The sequence below is a fragment of the Asparagus officinalis genome, chromosome 5, assembly GCF_001876935.1.
Source record: "Asparagus officinalis chromosome 5, Aspof.V1, whole genome shotgun sequence".
Lineage (NCBI taxonomy): Eukaryota > Viridiplantae > Streptophyta > Magnoliopsida > Asparagales > Asparagaceae > Asparagus > Asparagus officinalis.
Window position 1 is genome coordinate 112,164,334 of NC_033798.1, and position 17,576 is coordinate 112,181,909.

At 38.2% G+C, this 17,576-nt stretch overlaps 3 protein-coding genes across 3 annotated transcripts; all 3 read left to right on the forward strand.

The window, feature by feature from the left end:
- Positions 1,429-8,357, forward strand: LOC109842388. Its single transcript, XM_020411269.1, has 9 exons — positions 1,429-1,665; positions 3,003-3,350; positions 3,437-3,652; positions 4,154-4,800; positions 4,925-5,021; positions 5,121-5,174; positions 5,253-5,368; positions 6,367-6,557; positions 7,493-8,357. Exons 1-9 carry the CDS (start codon positions 1,429-1,431, stop codon positions 8,125-8,127), a joined length of 2,541 nt encoding a protein of 846 aa, XP_020266858.1. The 3' UTR covers positions 8,128-8,357.
- Positions 9,606-9,894, forward strand: LOC109842389. The gene has a single exon (XM_020411270.1). It carries the CDS (start codon positions 9,606-9,608, stop codon positions 9,741-9,743), a length of 138 nt encoding a protein of 45 aa, XP_020266859.1. The 3' UTR covers positions 9,744-9,894.
- Positions 11,165-17,155, forward strand: LOC109840719 (serine/threonine-protein kinase STN7, chloroplastic). The gene is made up of 10 exons (XM_020409460.1): positions 11,165-11,582; positions 11,646-11,865; positions 11,944-12,063; positions 12,150-12,254; positions 14,132-14,300; positions 14,379-14,472; positions 15,465-15,558; positions 15,697-15,753; positions 15,849-16,262; positions 16,807-17,155. The coding sequence occupies exons 1-10, from the start codon at positions 11,329-11,331 to the stop codon at positions 16,963-16,965; spliced, it is 1,686 nt and encodes a 561-aa protein (XP_020265049.1). The 5' UTR covers positions 11,165-11,328; the 3' UTR covers positions 16,966-17,155.

Consider the following 17,576-nt stretch of genomic DNA (forward strand, 5'->3'; position numbering starts at 1 on the left):
AAGGAAGAGAGAGGAGGAGGAGATTATTTTGGGCTTTTATATTTGTTTCCCTCTCTTTATGCTTAGTTGACATGAGAATTACATGAAAAATGGACTGAATCACATAGAACTGTAATTTAGGGGCTGCAACACATGAGGAAAAGTAGGAGGGGCCAGGTCACATGAAGTTATTATTTTTGGTGCATTGACACAATTTTTCCTATGATCAATGCTAGCATAGATAGCAAGACATAACAAAAGAGCTGCTTGAGACTAGCCATTGAACTCCAACTCCGAGTCCTTCCGGTGACTCCTAAACGAGTCAAGAACAGCGATAGTGTCATCATCCGAAAATATGCGTTCACCCTCCAATAACTAAATCTCCTTTTATTTCTGCTTAAAGGGTTTTATTATTTCATTATTATCTTGTGAATCTCTTTTACAAGCAAGAAATAACAGGGGAGTTAAATGCAAAAGTTGTTGATCCTTAAAATCTTGAGGATTCTTCAGAGAAGTTAAGACTCCGATTAAGACTTTTTGTGTACGTGAGAGAAAGAGAGAGGTATGCTCTATCCGTTGGCACACAGTGTAAGAGCGCAAAAGCGACGTGGTCGTTTCTCCGTTTCTCATTCTTGGAGGCTGGTAGCGTTATCCGTAGTCCAATGCTCCGTTGGCTGGCAAATCACCATCAATGTCCTTGACCTCTTGGTTGTTAACGGGCCGGGTATCAAGTTTTTTTTAGGTGGGGTCCAGGTCTCTATTTTATCTTTTAAAATCACTAAGATATTGGATTAGAATTTCGTACAAAAATATCTCAAGTAACGAAAGTAGGCACATATATCATCAAGTACAACAAACCAAATAGACTACAACAGCGTATCATGGCAAAAAATGGAACCCGAACAGAGTCTAATTAATTGCTGCGTGCCCATAAAAAAATCCATTCAAAAGTGTAATAGGTTATGTGCGCTAGTTTTTTGGCACATGCGTTATATGTGCACATTATGTGCCTGCAAATAATATAGCAGCGAAAATGATTTTTTTTTTTTACATCAAATAAAATTATTTATGTTTTCCAAGGTTGAGGACCTTGTATACGGTGTGTTTGAATAAGCGAGGAACTTCGTCATTCTATGTTATGAATTAATTACGTATATCGAAAAGCCATTGTTTGGTATTTACGTACAAACGCTTCTGCACTTTTCCATTAAAATAGAATTGACAGTAGTAAACGAGCAAAAAATGATTTTTTTAAGTCTCTTCTAATTTATGAATTTTATTTATCTCGTAATGGGCCTGTACAAACTAAACTAAGATGCATAGAGCTGGGCACGAGCCGCACGACCCAGTATTCAGGGCCCATTTCTAGAATTCCTCAAAGATTCCAGATTGAGCTTTCATGACACTACCAAACCCCCTCAAAATCATTACATCCCGAAAACTATAACCATGGCGTCCTCGGGCGTCGCCCCGCCGAGCATTTCAAACCCTAAGCTCCCTTCTGCTGCCGCGGCCTCAGCCGCTTCCCGAGAATCGAGGCGAACCACCTCCTCCTCGGAGCGCGGCCTGGCGGCCCCGCCAGCACTCCATCCTCAGCTGCGGCCCCGCTCGCTCCGCGCGCGTGCGTCCGCCTCCGGCGACGGAGGGGAAGAGGGGGGAGCGTCTGCCGAGGCTAGAACGAAATCCGTGAGCTCTCCAGACCCACCGCCTGTTTGTTTTATTTCCTCTTTTGGAATCGCCATCGCTCTGCTCGGTGTTGAATGCTTTTGTAGCGAGATTTTTTTTTATTTTTTCAGTTGTAAAGTCCGTGTATTGTTTCTGATGGTATCGTTTCTGATTATAGTAGAGTGATTGGGATTTTTAAGATAGGAAACTTAGAGAAATGTTTTTAGGATATGAAGAGTTCCTATTAGTTTAATTGGGTGAATCGTAATATATGGACAATGTGTAGATCACGGCGAACGGTTTGGATAATTAGTATGGACGATGTAATGTGTATTCTCATTGGAAGTTGTAAACGTCTAAGTTACACCCTACGTTAGTAAGAGCACCATAAGAGCGACCTCTATGAGTGTGTTCATTTCTTATCCCATCTCTTAGTGTATATTCCACATGTAAATTGTAACACTATAGTGTTTGTGTGCGTGCACCTGCGCGCACACGCTTAACACCCGACACATGTATGAAGGTCTAGTAGCTTATACTTGAAATCTTCAAATAGTTATTGTGCACAACTCTGAAGGCTAAAGTTTTGCTACAGGGACCCAAAATATGAGACCAATAGGGGGGACACGTGAGGTGTCCCCCTCCTATTGGATAATGAGTTGGCCATCCTCATTATCCAATAGGAGGGGGACACCTCACTTGTCCCCCCTATTGGTCCCATATTTTGGGTCCTTGAGAAAATTTTCATCCCGTAATTATCACTTCACGGATACCACTTATATGTTGGGTTCCTTGTCCTCCTGGTATTCATATATCATACAACGTATCCCAACTTTTTAGGATCCGCTAAATGAATCCTACTTTTCCATTCGTTTCTATCACGGGTCATCTGCACCGTAAAGTTAATTGCTATCATAATCTTAATTGCTTGCAACCAAGTCCTTTAAGGTCTACACCTAGCCCTCTTTGGCCTTTTTACTGTAACCTTTCACTTCTCCTAAGTGGTGCATTTAGTAGCCTCCGTTGAACATGATCAAACCATCTCAATTGATTTTCTCTTATTTTATCCTCGGGGCAACCTTTAACCTCCTACAAATGCATTTCTTATCCTATCCTTTAGTGTATATCTAGAAGACCATTTTAACTTTCTCATTTCCTTTACACTTATTTTTTTTAATTTCTATGTTGTGTATAATGATTGCATTATATTTCTGCTATTCTTCTTCAAGTCTTTTTGGTGTGTACTTCAAATTATTCGCGAATTGGTTTGTTGTCATATATTTATATTAGTGCTCTCTTCTCATTTGAGTTTCGCAACCTGATATCAAACAACATCTGGTGTTATTACTTTCTGTCAGGAATTTGAGACGCCTAACAGAAATGTTAGTTCTGGAGAAGGCTATGTCGGTCTATTTGTACGCATGCTCGGTCTGGACAATGATTCTCTTGATAGGGAGCAAGCAATAATAACACTTTGGAAATATTCTCAAGGGGGTAAAAGTTGCATCGATGGGATCATGCAGTATTCTGGCTGCATTAATCTTGTCATCAGCCTTCTGAAGTCAGATTCATGTGCTACTTGTGAAGCAGCTGCTGGGCTTTTAAGGACCGTGTCCTCAGTCAACTTATATAGAGATATTTTATCTGACAGTGGAGCAATAGAGGAAATATCCTCTCTCCTATGCCGTTCTCCTTTGACGTCAGAGGTATATAACAATGTTTGCTAAATAATTTCATCATTATAGCTTCTTGAGAAGTATTGTTAATGTTCACACATCACATATTTATTCAGGTGAAGGAGCAAAGTTTGTGTACCTTATGGAACCTATCTATTGACGAGAAACTGAGAGTAAAGCTAGTAAACAATGAGTTCTTACCTGTGCTTGTCAAGTTTCTTGATGATGAGGACATAAAGGTTAAAGAGGCTGCTGGCGGAATTCTAGCAAATCTATCCTTAAGTCCTTGCTGTCACAGCTTATTGGTAGAAAATGGCGTGATACAGAAACTAGTGAGTTTTACTTTTATCATACGCACACTTCCTTTTTTCAAGTACAGTGATGGCTGATCATGATGGACACTTTGTAAATTTCCATTTCATATTTCATATGCAAAGCTAAACAAGATGCGTTTAAGAATATATACGTATACATATAAACATTTACATAATAACACACACACACACACATTTATACTTATATTTATGTGTGTTTGTGTGTCTACACACACTGCGACTAGATACATGCATACATATGTACATAGATAGGTTGATGCATACAGACGTACATGCATGCCTACATGCATACATAGCGCATGAGGCGGCAATTCATTTTGCTAATGAGCTACCAAGAGATAGATTAGTGGCGAGACTAACCGTGCTAGTCAGACTGGGAGGTTTGGGCCTCACCATTTTCTATCTTGTGCTATATGTTTGCTCATAGCATTATTGGTTAGTTGATTGATTCTCTGGGCTTCCCCTTTTGCAGCCCAATAACTAATATCAAATTTGCAGGCAGATATTTTAAAACGGAACGTGGAGGACTCTAAAGTTCTTCGAAAAGAAGCAAAAACCACACTGCTGGAACTTGCTAAAGATGTGTACTATAGAATTTCTATAATGGAGGAGGGTCTAATACGGGTCCCTATTATTGGTGCTTCTGCATACAAATCTTTCAGATCTCCATCACACTCCTGGCCTTCTTTACCTGATGGCACAGAGCTTCAAAGGAGTTCTCGTCCTTCAAGATACGGTGCTACTGAACTCCTTCTTGGTTTGAATGTACGTGAGAAAAATTCCAGTTTGGAGGAAGCTAAGATGAATGCCATAGTAGGACGATCTCAGCAGCAATTTCTTGCAAGGATTGGGGCTATAGAATTGGAAGATGTAAGCAAATCTACAACTACACCTTCATTAAATCAACAGTATACAATCTTGCCATGGGTGGATGGCGTTGCTCGACTAGTTTTGATTCTTGGACTTGAAGATGTTTCGGCAATTACAAGGGCTGCTTCTGCAATTGCTGATGCATCAATAAATGAACACATGAGAAATGCATTCAAGGAAGCTGGAGCCATTAAACCTTTAGTTCAGCTATTAGGTCATGATAACGAGTCTCTTCAAGAAGCTGCAGCTAATGCCCTTGAGAGGCTGTGTGTCAGGTTATTTAAGGTTTTCTTTTTTGCACTTAATCCATCACATAGAACCATCTATTTAACTCTTATAAGTGACTAGACATCTGATTTCTCATTCACAGTTCTCATTTTGTTTCTTTATTTCCTGCAGCCATGAAATTTGCCAGACAATTGAATTAGAAGGTGTCTTGAGTCCTCTAGCTACCATACTCAAGAATGCAAATACATCAAAAAAATTATTGGAAAAGGTTTTTCTTGGACATGAAACTATATGTACATCGTACATCATATAAAATGTTATTTATTTTGTTTCTTAATTTTTTTATTGTTTATTTTTTCACTCTCAGGCTGTGGGCATACTTTTTCAAATTTTTGACCTGGGCAAGGACATGAAAAGAAAGGTGAGTGAGGCCATATACTTTCATGTTGGTGATAACCGATGCTTCATTAATTGACATCTTTGGTGGTAATTCTTCCAGAATGGTAATCAAGTGATCAATGGATCAAGTGGGAAGCTATATGCTACAAGCAATTCCAAGCAAAATGGTATATTGAAAACTGTGGATGGCATATCACTATCAGAAGTGGCAGAGAGGTCCATTCAGATCTTTCTTCTGATTATTTTTTAAACGTACTATTACTATTAAGAACTTAATCTTCTTAAACTTGCTACTAGATTTGTTATGATCTCATTTTAACAATTTCAACTTCGGATGGGAATTCAATCGACCAATTTCAGGGAAGATATCATTCATGCTTTATCGTATATATGAATGCCTAACTAGCTTAGGGGCATTCTTAAGTAACAAAAAAAAAATCTTGGTGATTGAATTATTTTGGCTACAAATTAACTTTTTGTTTTTTTTATTCTTCAACTGCTTGATTTTAGGTTAAATTATAGAAACTAGCACGAACTTGTTTAGCTTCGTATTGGACTATTATGAACTTCTTAGATTACAGAAAACTACTAGCAGGCCTGTCAGTGATTGTAATGCAGTTTTCAACAGCGTTCGAAACTTTTGAAACCGTGCCAAACATTGTTATATGTATTCCCTGTGTATGGTATATCAAGCAACATCCAGACTTCCTTCACAGAGACCGAGCTTAGTGTAACTTAATGATGTTTTCATTACTCTCCGGTTTTATTAACATCATATGTTGTTATTGTGGTGCTTAGCATGTAAGCAGTGTCTACTGTTATATGCAGTTCGAATATGAATCTTAGCCACCCAACATGGGTTACATATACAGATACCTTAATGTATTGGATTATATACAATCTTTCAGATGTTGCATCATCAGCTCGTCACTGCTGATCCTCTTCCTGGCTTTTTCATGAACTACTGTTGTCCATTTGAAATTTGATCATTGTTCAATTTGGCTGGTATTTGGGTTATCTCGCGTATTATGGTCATCAGTGTTAAGATGGAATATATTTATGTGTACTGCATATTTATGGTGCACACTTTTAATGCATATGCATTTTTAGGATGTGATTTAGGTGGACATAACATAATTGAGTACATAATGAAACTTTCATTCTCTTCTTTTTTTTATTGGACTTATTGGACTGAGACTTATCTAAATCTCTAGGAAGAACATTATCGACTCAAGTATAATATCACTCCTCATTAACATGTTGCGGACATCACCTCCAACTTGGCAAGTAAAGGCTGCTTCAATTCTTGAATACATAGCAGCCTCTGAGTCCCACGCAACTATGATTTCTGCATCGGATATTGAGGCAGGGCTTGATGATGTTCTTCAACAAGCGTCTTCAGGAGGTATGTGGCATTTTTATCATTCTGCATATGGAAATTTCAACCGATCAAGTGCCTGCATTACTTGTGTATTTTTATGATTCCTATTGATTGTTGTATCTATCATATTTGAAGTATACATCTGCCCATTCTCATGACTTAATTTGATCTATCTGGACTGTTTTTGTATTTGTTAAAGTTGTCTTATATTTGTCGTCTTTTAGCTGGTTATCATTTTGTCACTATCTCAAGAATGAAGCATTGAAGATCGTAACTTCTAAGAACTTCCAATAGGTTGCTAAGAAAAAACAATAACAACAATAACACAAGCTTTTATCCCAAATTTTTGTTGTTCCACTTTGTTCTGTTATGGGTTATCTCCTCCGATAAATTAACCACTATCATATCCTTATTGTTTTCTTGTTGAGAAAAGAAAGGAAAAAAATCTTTTGCAGTTTGAATGCTTGATCAAGTGTTTGCTTCATCAAAGCCTAAAAGAGACATTTTTATATATTTATTAGATTATTTATTTTCATCAGGCTTAGTGGCCTTTGTTGATGACATTACCGAAGCTAAAATTGTCTGGGTTGCATATTTCTTCATTCAGGATTATTAGGGTGTGTTTGGCAAACTACACAAAATTGGGCCAAAGAAAACTGGTTTAGTGGCCAATTTTGGGAATTGGGCGAGCTCTAGCCCTCTCATTTGCCAAACAAGAAACCACTTAAAATTGGGCCAGGATCAGTCTTGGCCCAAATTTACAAGGTTGCCATTTTATCACAGTAAGCATAGCAAGAGGTGGAGTGAGATGTGAAAAGACTGTTAACGCCTTTGCAGTTATACTATCTTGAAATTTATCTTTTAGTCCTGCTGTCTTCCTCCGTATACCGAATTAAGTCCCTGAGTAGTATGATGCAATAAACACGTCTTTGATCTCAATGCTCTATATCTTTGAGCAGGCACAGAAGATAACATCGATGACCAGTTCGAGTTGGATCCTGTCAGAGCTGAAGAAATTGGTCTTGCTATAGCAGCAGCAGCAAGGCTACTGACGAAACTGTTAAACTTGGAGCAATTTCGCAACAAAATAGATTCTGCTCGTTTCATACTTCTATTAAGGAACATTCTCAAGTCTGATATACCTCTTCATTCCAAGAACTGGGTAGCTGCATGCCTAGTAAAGTTAGAATCACTAGCCCACTCAGAAATCAAACTGGAAAAGCCAGTTGACATGGAGGTAACCATTTATGAGACAATACCTAGACTCTTAGAGCAGATGGAAAAATCATTTTCTCTTGACAACCGAGAAGCTGCTGCAATTGAATTGAACCGGGTTGTCTCTAGAGGCGGAGTAGAGTGCACTAGAGCTGTAGCTAATGCTGGAGGGATATTTTCATTAGTGAAATTGCTTGAAGAGGGGACTGGTGAAGCATTGGAAGCTACCCTGGCTGTGTTATACAACTTAGGAATGGACAGTGAGAATCATTCAGCGATGATTGCAGCTGGAGCTGTGCCTTTATTGAAGAGGATAGTTCGATCAGAAGGGCCATATTGGACTCGTGCACTGAATCTGCTGAGATGTCTTCCGACTTGAGCTATTGCAGTAGGATGATTGTTATCCTTCTTGAATTAATTGTTCGAACATGTATTACATAGGATTAATTGGCAGATAGACCCCATGTAAATTTGAGAAGCTCAATCATGTTACAGCGTGCATTTATTGGTATCAGATTTAGACGGATATAGACAGGCTATTACTGTTGATTTTGACACATATCTCCTTCAACCGTTGAACTTTTGGAACAAGCTGGATTCTTTTTGGAGCTAATGAAGTCTGCTTTCAAACTATCATCTTTTGCGACAAGACAGGTTAATAGCCTAGTGGTTGCTCTTTGACGTTGCTTGTACTTCCCCTTCCATCAAATGCTTGTGCTTAAAATTTTCATTTAATAAAAAAAAAACGCTTGTTTCTTTCTCATATCATTAAGTAGGTAGAATGAATGGATTAAAAAAATTATAATAAATTGCCTAAGTCTACATATTCGAACAGCAAAAAACTAAGGTTTAAAATGTTAAAATCATGATGAAAGGATGTTCAATTGGTAAGTCACAGCTTGCTTGTTTTGGCCATTGGCTTCTCGCAATGCACAGAAAATCAAAATCCATATAAAATTGCAGGAATTTTTAATGATATTGATTAACTTGCGCTGATCAAATTTACACGCTTTGTTGCATCCGAATAGAGAAAATATTATTCCAAATCCGTGTAAATTAATCTTCCATGCTAATTGGGTAGGCAGACCTTCTGATGTAGCAAAGGAATCCAAATAGTAAGAGTGTCACTATTATACTATCATCATGGAAACTATATTATCTGTATCCAAAAGAATTATCCAAACCCAAACAAATAGGGTCTATTAATTTGGCAACTTATGAGTTAATCAGATTAGGATTAATCCTGGTTGATTCTTATTCTAACCAAGTTAGGAACAAACCAAGAGAAATGTTTGGTCCAAAACAAAACTGATTTAAGGGTCAAATTTCGGCCCAAAGAAAGGATAGCCTAGTTTTTGTCGAAAACAAAACAACCCAAAAGATTAATGCCAACCAGAGGGGGACGAACAGTGCATCATCCAACCGGAGGGAGACAACTCATCTGTCCCCCTTGGGTCCCCTATTTGGGGTCCCTGTAGAAACGCCCCTGCTAGTCCGATCTAGACTAGCTCTGAGCTAGCACTCAAGTCGCCAGATTAAGCTTGATCTGAATCGGTGCTCAAGTTTGCCAAAATGACCCGTCAATTTCTGCAGGGTACTCGGAACCCAACCCCACAGATTTGATGGAACTGGAGCTTGAAATATAGGACAAAATTTTCAAGCGATTCCTTGCTCATTAGCTCTCCAGCGTACGCATACGCTCTCCAACGGAGCACACGCCTGATGCCAAGTGTGACGCTAAGAGAGAGCCCCAATGACAAGTGGCAATTTCATTGATACTTCCTAAGTTTCTCCCCCCTCTCTATAAAAACACAAAATAAGTAACTCATTCTAAGTTAAAGTCTTAATCAGACCAAAATGAACGAAGAGAGGAATGATAGAGGAGGGACGAGGAAGAGGAGATTTGTTTCTCTGGGCAGAGCTTTGAAAGAGCACAAGGGTAGGCTCTACATCATTCAGCGTTGCCTCCTCATGCTCCTCTGCTCTCACGATTGATGCAAATATTTGTTAAGTTGGCATCTTTGATAGTTTGAGGTGGAGTTTTGGTTTGGATTACTCTTTTCAATGTACATAGCGAGCTTGAGAGTGGGAATGAGATTTAGTGTATAACTTGTTTTGTTTTAAATTTCATTTACTAATGTTTTGGCCCTTTGACCTGTAAAGTTGTAAGCAGCTGTAGTGGCAAGTAAAAATGTTCTTGCTCATTATGAGCATTTTCAAACTCAAAAATTCATTTTAGAGGGCTCAAATCCCAAATAAGTGGGCTGTTGGGGTTTATTCGTTCAATGTGATCGGCATTGAAGCATTTTCAGCGAAAGAATTTTGAGTACTTTCTCGAACATTTTACAGCTTATTCTTCTAAGAAGAACGATGTGAAGCAAATCCCACGCTCTCTCTATTGACAGTAGATAATCTATTGGCAGCCTAGTTTACGAACTAATTTTGTTGTTTTCAGGAGAGAAGTTATTTCATTAGCAAAAAAGCTCTTTAAGAGAAGGAAGAGAAAAAGAATTAAGAGGTAATTGCATATTAGTCCCTTAAACCATTCTTAATCGCTAAATAGTCACTCAAATCTCAATATTTACTTATTAGTACCTCAAACCTTCAATTTCCTTAAACCCGATATCAAACGGGATGGTGAGATTATAAGTGCTATTGTTAAATAAGAGTAGGAATATAACATGAAATCCAACCATTTTCGTTTGACTTAACATAAGTTCACCATAACAATTAACATCACATAACAAGAGGAACGGATCTGTAATACAATTAAAGGTGGAGGGGCTAATAAGAGAATACTGATTACAATTAAAGGTGGAGGGGGTAATAAGAGAATACTGAGATTTGAGGGACTGTTTTGCAATAAAAGATTATGTAAGGGACTAGTATGCAATTGCCCAAGAATTAATTGCCAAACCATGCTAAATAGCAAAGATTCTTGTATTATGAAGGATTTTATCATTTCTGGGCTGTCTTGTTGTGCAACTCGTTTTTTCTTCATTTTCGCCCAAATCAGTTTTACATTTTAATAATATACTAGTCTGCTGTCCGTGCAAAGCACGGGTTTTTTGCTACAGTAATCCCTCTCTTTTAACACGCCCTTGTTTGAATTTTCTGGGAATGCTACAGTATCCCGCCTGCGACAGCACCATTTTGAAATGCTACAGTATACCCATGCGATACAGTAACATTTCTTAATTAGTTATCTGCTACAGTAACAATGTTACAGTAAATCTACTGTAGCATTTACTGTAGCATGAACAGTAACTCTTTGGTTCTTCCTTTTGTATAAAGGAATAGATATGTGGGCCGTGAGGCTGCAAAGTACCGAAGGGAAACCATTGGCTGTAGTTCAACAGCGCGCTCACTTCATCCACACTCTCTCATGAGCTCGCGCTCCTCTCCACCACTAAAAATTTCACAAAACCCCAAAAAACCACAAAACAAAATGCAAAAATTAAAAATGAGAAGCTCCCAACAAAAACAAACACAAGCAACGGATAATTCATCCTAATAACTAACAAAAATCGAACCCCATTAGTTTAATGATCCCATTATTTCCCCTGAATCCTCAACATTGATGGCCGCTGCAGCTCCAAGCAGCAACCTAATGGGCCTATCGGCCCTCTCATTCCCTTTCCTCACCTCCGACCAACCCCTCTCAAAGCCCAGCCCGAAACTCCACCGGCCCATTAGGCGGCCCATAACGATCACACCAAAAGCCTCTATCATCTCCGACCTCGTCCTCGGCGTCGGCGTCGGCCTCCCCTGCACTGTAATGGAGTGCGGCGACATCATCTACCGCAGCACTCTCCCGCGCTCCGACGCCCTAACCCTAACCGCCCCCGGCGCCGCCCTCGCCCTCGGCGCCGCTCTCCCGCGCTCCGACGCCCTAACCCTAACCGCCCCCGGCGCCGCCCTCGCCCTCGGCGCCGCGTCCTACCTCTGGGCAACCCCCGGCGTCGCCCCTGGATTCTTCGATATGTTTGTTCTTGCTTTCATTGAACGACTATTTCGGCCTACCTATCGTAAGGATGATATTCAAATTGGGAAGAAGCTCGGCGAGGGGGCTTTTGGAGTCGTGTACAAAGTTTCTTCTGCCAAGAACAACCCTAAAGTATGGAACTTCGCTTGATTTGGTTGTGTTTGTTGTTTGCCTGCAAGGTGTTTGTTTAAATGTGTCAATGAATTGCAGCAGGGGGATTTGATCTTGAAGAAGGCCACAGAATACGGGGCGGTGGAGATTTGGATGAATGAGAGAGTTCGGAGGGCGTGTGCGAGTAGCTGTGCGGATTTTGTTTATGGGTTTCTTGAGGTTGGGTGTTGTTGTTGCTGTGTTTGTGATGGGTTTTTTGTGGTATTGGAGTTGTGATGTTTGTGATGTTGTTTTGAATCTTGTAGAGCTCTTCGAAAGGGAAAGAAGCAGGGGAGTATTGGCTCATTTGGAGGTTCGAGGGGGAGGAGACGCTTTCGGATCTCATGCTTAGCAAGGAGTTCCCTTACAATGTGAGTGGCTTTTCCTTGAACTGATCTTAAAGAGCTTGTGCTACGTATATTGCAACTTTGATCATAGTAAATGATGGTGCAAGAATGTTTTTTTTTTTTGCTGTGAATGTTAGTTTTGATCAGATATTAGAAGATATTCCATCCAAATTTTTGTTGATTGAACTAATAACTAATGGATATAATACTACATACATTTGCCAAGTACTTAAAATAGTGTATAAGGCATCAATAGATTTGTGCGCACCCATAATTAGGGTGCTAGCTCTACAATCTTTCATATAATGAGCGAATTGTTATTTCTCTTCCAGCCATTGATAGAGATCTGAACTTTTCTCTTGTTTGGCTCCTCGAGATATTCTAACTTCATGATGTCAAAGGAAACCTTATTATGAAAGACTTCGGGGTTGTTTGATTAGATGAAAATAGAGCTGCAAAAGTAAATAGAGCAACCATATTTGTAAATACATTTTTTGGTTTGCAACTCTTTGACTAGGAAAGATAAGTGGACTTTTGCATTTTGTAGAAAAAACTTGCAACAAATGCTACGGCTAATTGGTGGGAGGAAAAGCCGCAAGATTCAAAAAAGGAAATTAAAAAAAAATAATTACACCTCATTATCATAAATCTTTTTTAAATCCAAACAGAAAACCATCTACACAAAAGTTTCCTTATATGGCAAAATTATGTAACTTTTGCACTAATTGCTTTTCAACCAAACACTAAATTTGCACTGAAAATACATTGCCTACAATATAACCACAAATATCTAAACAATGAATTTATAGTTCATTTCCTGCAACAAATGCTACATGCAACACATGCTGCTGCAATTTATCATTGCACCAAACCAAATCACCCCTTAGATATGTTGTTTTTCTATGGACCCCTAATGAAGCACCTACATACTAATATATCCCAATTGAAGGAAAAAATACAGAGCAATGTTGGTAGCAATCAATCGAAGGAAAAAATGCTTTCTTAACTTGTATTCGATGTGCAATTTTTTCTTATTGTTTTCTTGTTGGTAGCAATCAATTGATAAAATACCATGCAATAGCATTGTTTTGATCTTACATGGGTGGCTGCATGCCTCATAGTATGAATACTTGACCTTTCTCTTGGTTATAGCTCAAATGCTTGAGAATTCTGGTTAGGATATGGGCTCATGAAGCCATACGAAATCAGGGATGCAACAATTCTAGAAAACTTCCGCTTTGGAGAAAGACTGAATTTTCCCATTACTGAGGCAGATAACGAGTTATCCTGTAATGCATGATGATAATATGAGACAACAGAGCCCACGCCACTTTGAAAAGCGAGTACACAACAGTCGTGCATCAAAACACATACTTTCTTGTACCTAATGCTGTTTACGTAACCACAATTACTAGACTGGAACAGCCAAAAACCATAAAAGGCAGGTATTATAATATAAAAGATTCAAGTTATATAAATCGATAGTCACTGGAACAATTCTTGTCCTTTATTAAGACCTTTATTAAGAAAGCAGGTTATAGTTATGCATCTAGAAACCAAATTAAATTGTCAACCATATCAACTTAAAATAATTTCTCATTCTGGATACACCTCTGATAGTTCTCTATTCTGTTGTAAATTTTGAGATATGTCAAAACTATTACCTAGCATGCATTCCCAAGTACTAATGTGTCTTTCTCCTATGTACTTGGCATGGTTATTTATTAACGTATCAAGTCTTTTCTAAGATATGATACAGGTACTTATAAATATACATATGCATATATTAAATGTATCCAATTTTGTAAGAGAACGATTCTCTCAAAATGAAGAATGGAAGGAAAAGTCTTATAAAGGTTTTTTGCCAAAACTACAAGTTATTATATTATAATTGACCTCAGGTAGAGACAAAAATTCTTGGAGAGGTTCAAGACTTGCCAAAGGGTCTGGAAAGGGAAAACAAGATCATCCAAACAATCATGAGACAACTTCTATTTGCTCTGGATGGCCTTCACTCTACCGGGATCGTTCATAGAGACATCAAACCCCAAAACATAATATTTTCTGAAGGTGCTATTTAACTGCTTTTAAATAAAGAAGTCTTAGTATTATGTATGATTATTCATTCGCGGTATTAAACATATTCAGGTGATCGTACTTTCAAAATCATTGATCTTGGAGCTGCAGCAGATTTGAGAGTGGGCATTAACTACGTTCCAAAAGAGTTTCTCTTGGACCCTAGGTAACTAGTGTTAGCTTTGGTCCTCTGCACTAAAATGTGTTCAGGTTGCTGAAAATGTTATTTTTCTTAGAAGCATCTCATTGTTCAAAAATGTTACAGTATGGAGCCAATGTAAAATGGACATTAAAATCTTACTATATTAGCTCATATAGCTTATATGGAATATGCATAAAAGAAGAATTAGGTGAGAACCACTATGTGACTTGTTTCATCTGCATAGTAAAGTTTTGGTACCTTACAATGTTAGTAACATGAGCTACCCATTAGTCCTTCATGTTGCTAGCAACTTTCTGATAAGAAATTTTAGCATGTCTTTCTTATGTTAGTACTTCTTGAAACCTAATATTAACAGTTTTTTTCTTTGCATTGAATTTTCATCTGTCGCATCAGAAAACAGTGTTTAAACAATGTTTGTTTAAAATCGACAGGAACATACTAATAAATTGGAAGAAATTTATAAGTATTTTCCTAAAATAATACTTATAAATTGCTTCCAATTTCTTGTGCTCCGTTTCTGCCCTTGACAACAAGAAGTTATTCGTAACTAGTCTGATGTACATCTTTCTGCAATATCATCTGGAATTTGTTTTGACTTGCACTGCCTTTTTTAATTTAACAAAATAATATTCTTTGTCTGGTAGCAATACATTCTTAGAACTGTAGACATCACCAGAATTTGTATGATTTGAATTTTCAAGTTGAACAATGTGATATTATTCACTTGTACTAAATTGTCTTAATGCAACTGAAATATAATAGCTTTGCCTGTCACTTATACAAATCAAATAAACATTCCTCCTGTAGAAATGTTCTAGTAGTAGTGAAGAATTTGATTCGAGACATTAAGCATAACAAAAAACTTTGGTTCTTAATTTTACACTTGTAAACTGTGCTAAATACTATGTATACATATCTCTCGGAGTATTCTATATTAGACCTTTTGTTTAATGATTCTTCATATTTTCTCCCAAACTTATATCTTTTGTTGTTAGGTATGCTGCTCCTGAGCAATATATCATGAGTACACAAACCCCATCTGCACCCTCTGCTCCTGTAGCAACTGCATTGTCTCCTGTCCTCTGGCAGGTTTTTCTTTTAACATGCATAGACCAAAATTTCCATTTCTTTCTATTTTTTGGAGTCCCAGGGAGTTTGTATGTTACTTATCTGAGTTTACCTAGGTTGGCTGAAATCCACCCTTTTTGCTGATTTTTCTCGTAACAGTTGAATTTGCCAGATAGATTTGACATCTACAGTATCGGACTCATATTCTTACAAATGGTAAGCAAATGGAAACTCTGGAAATTTGTTTAATGCTTCCTGAAATACTATTTGTTATTTTATATTTTTAATAAAATTGAATGATTCACCTGTAGGCATTTCCATCATTAAGAACCGATAGTGGTCTCATTCAATTCAACCGTCAGTTAAAAAGATGTGGATATGATATGATTACATGGAGGAAGACAGTCGAACCTCGAGCTACTCTAGATCTCCGAAAGGGCTTTGAGTTGTTAGATTTAGATGGAGGGATTGGTTGGGAGCTTCTAATTTCGATGGTCCGATACAAGGCTCGGCAAAGGACAAGTGCAAAAGCTGCACTTGCACATCCCTACTTCAACAGGGAAGGTTTACTAGGCCTCTCTGTCATGCAAAATTTGAGGCTTCAGCTGTTTCGTGCTACTCAAAAGGATTACAGTGAAGCTGCCAACTGGGTCATTGGGCTTATGGCGAGATCAGGGACTAAGAAGGAAGGAGGGTTCACTGAAGCCCAACTTCAAGAATTACGGGTAGGTTTAGAGCTTATTGTACTGGTTTCTTAATCAGAAGGTTGATTGCAAACACAGGCCCTAAAACTTGGACGAGACCCATTTTTTCCCCTCACAGCGCAGTTTTTTTTTTTTTTTTTGCTTTATTTATTTATTTATTTCCAGTGAACTTGAAGTCAAAACTAGGCTAGGATTGATCATGGTCCAACTTTATCCTATGTAAGTTAGGAATAAACCAACGTGCTCCAGCTTTGAAGCAGTTAAGGATCATCTTTTGGCTTAAGGAAAATTGGGCTAATATTGGTCCAGTTTTTGCCAAACATAACTTTTCTCAAAATGGGGTTAGAATCAATCATGTTGAGTTGTTGCCGAACACACACAAAAGTAATTTATTGCCACATGATGCTGATGTGATAATCAACCTAACGTGAGAAACAAGGTTGTTCAGAGTTCATGGGGTTAAGTGTTACTATAATAGTTTACGTACTGGACGTAAGAGATTATACTTTCATAATGCACTGTGTGTATTTGCAGTTAACCCTGATCAAAATGGTGAAATTTGCAGGAAATACAGCCGAGAAAGGGAAACGTGAAAAGGAACGCTCTTGCATCTGCCCTTCGTCTCCAGAGGAAGATTATAAGAACGCTGAATGAGAGCATGGACGAGCTTAACAGACAGAGGAAGAGTTTATGGTGGAGTAGGTGGATCCCCAGGCAGGAGTGATTATGGGCTCTTTGCTTTCTATGCTGTAAATTTCTGTGCAGTAAATATTGTACACTTCGGTGGTAATAGTTTGAAAGTTGTGAACATTTTAAAGATGTGAAAGAATGTATACTGTAAGAAGCTGTTAAGGATGGCTATAGTCTGGCTTCAGCTTCACATTGTGCACTACAAGAAGGCATGCTTTTAATTATTGCTATCAATCTCTTTACAACAAATAGAACTTTTTTTTTACGGAATTAAAAAGATTTTAATACATAGCTTTGAGGATAATTTGAGTATAGATACAGTCTAGATCATCACTAGCGCTGTAGAAAAATGCACATTTGTATTTGCAAGTAAGATGAGGTAATTTGTGTAGGCAAGTGATTCCCGAGCCTCAAAATATTTTGGGCAAAGAAATTGATTTGCGAGGAATACGTAACAATTGAGTGGCTAAAGCACCCCTTGTTCCCTTTTTAGGGGCAAATGGACACTCAGCTACAGCAAAAGGTCGGCCAGGGTACCAAACTATTATTTGCTGGTTTAAGGAAAAAGAGATTCTGTTAGTGATGGGATTGCATAAGCTGGTTCTCTCCTTTTTATTTTTTTGTTCGGTTATTTGCACTTAAATA

Coding starts and splice junctions, on each gene's coding strand:
- LOC109842388 (XM_020411269.1), top strand. CDS start 1,429: ATGGCGTCCTCGGGCGTCGCCCCGCCGAGCATTTCAAACCCTAAGCTC. Junction 3,653..4,153: donor ATGGCGTGATACAGAAACTA/GTGAGTTTTACT, acceptor TCAAATTTGCAG/GCAGATATTTTAAAACGGAA. Junction 6,558..7,492: donor TCAACAAGCGTCTTCAGGAG/GTATGTGGCATT, acceptor ATCTTTGAGCAG/GCACAGAAGATAACATCGAT.
- LOC109842389 (XM_020411270.1), top strand. CDS start 9,606: ATGAACGAAGAGAGGAATGATAGAGGAGGGACGAGGAAGAGGAGATTT.
- LOC109840719 (XM_020409460.1), top strand. CDS start 11,329: ATGGCCGCTGCAGCTCCAAGCAGCAACCTAATGGGCCTATCGGCCCTC. Junction 11,866..11,943: donor CTGCCAAGAACAACCCTAAA/GTATGGAACTTC, acceptor AATGAATTGCAG/CAGGGGGATTTGATCTTGAA. Junction 14,301..14,378: donor AAACATAATATTTTCTGAAG/GTGCTATTTAAC, acceptor AAACATATTCAG/GTGATCGTACTTTCAAAATC.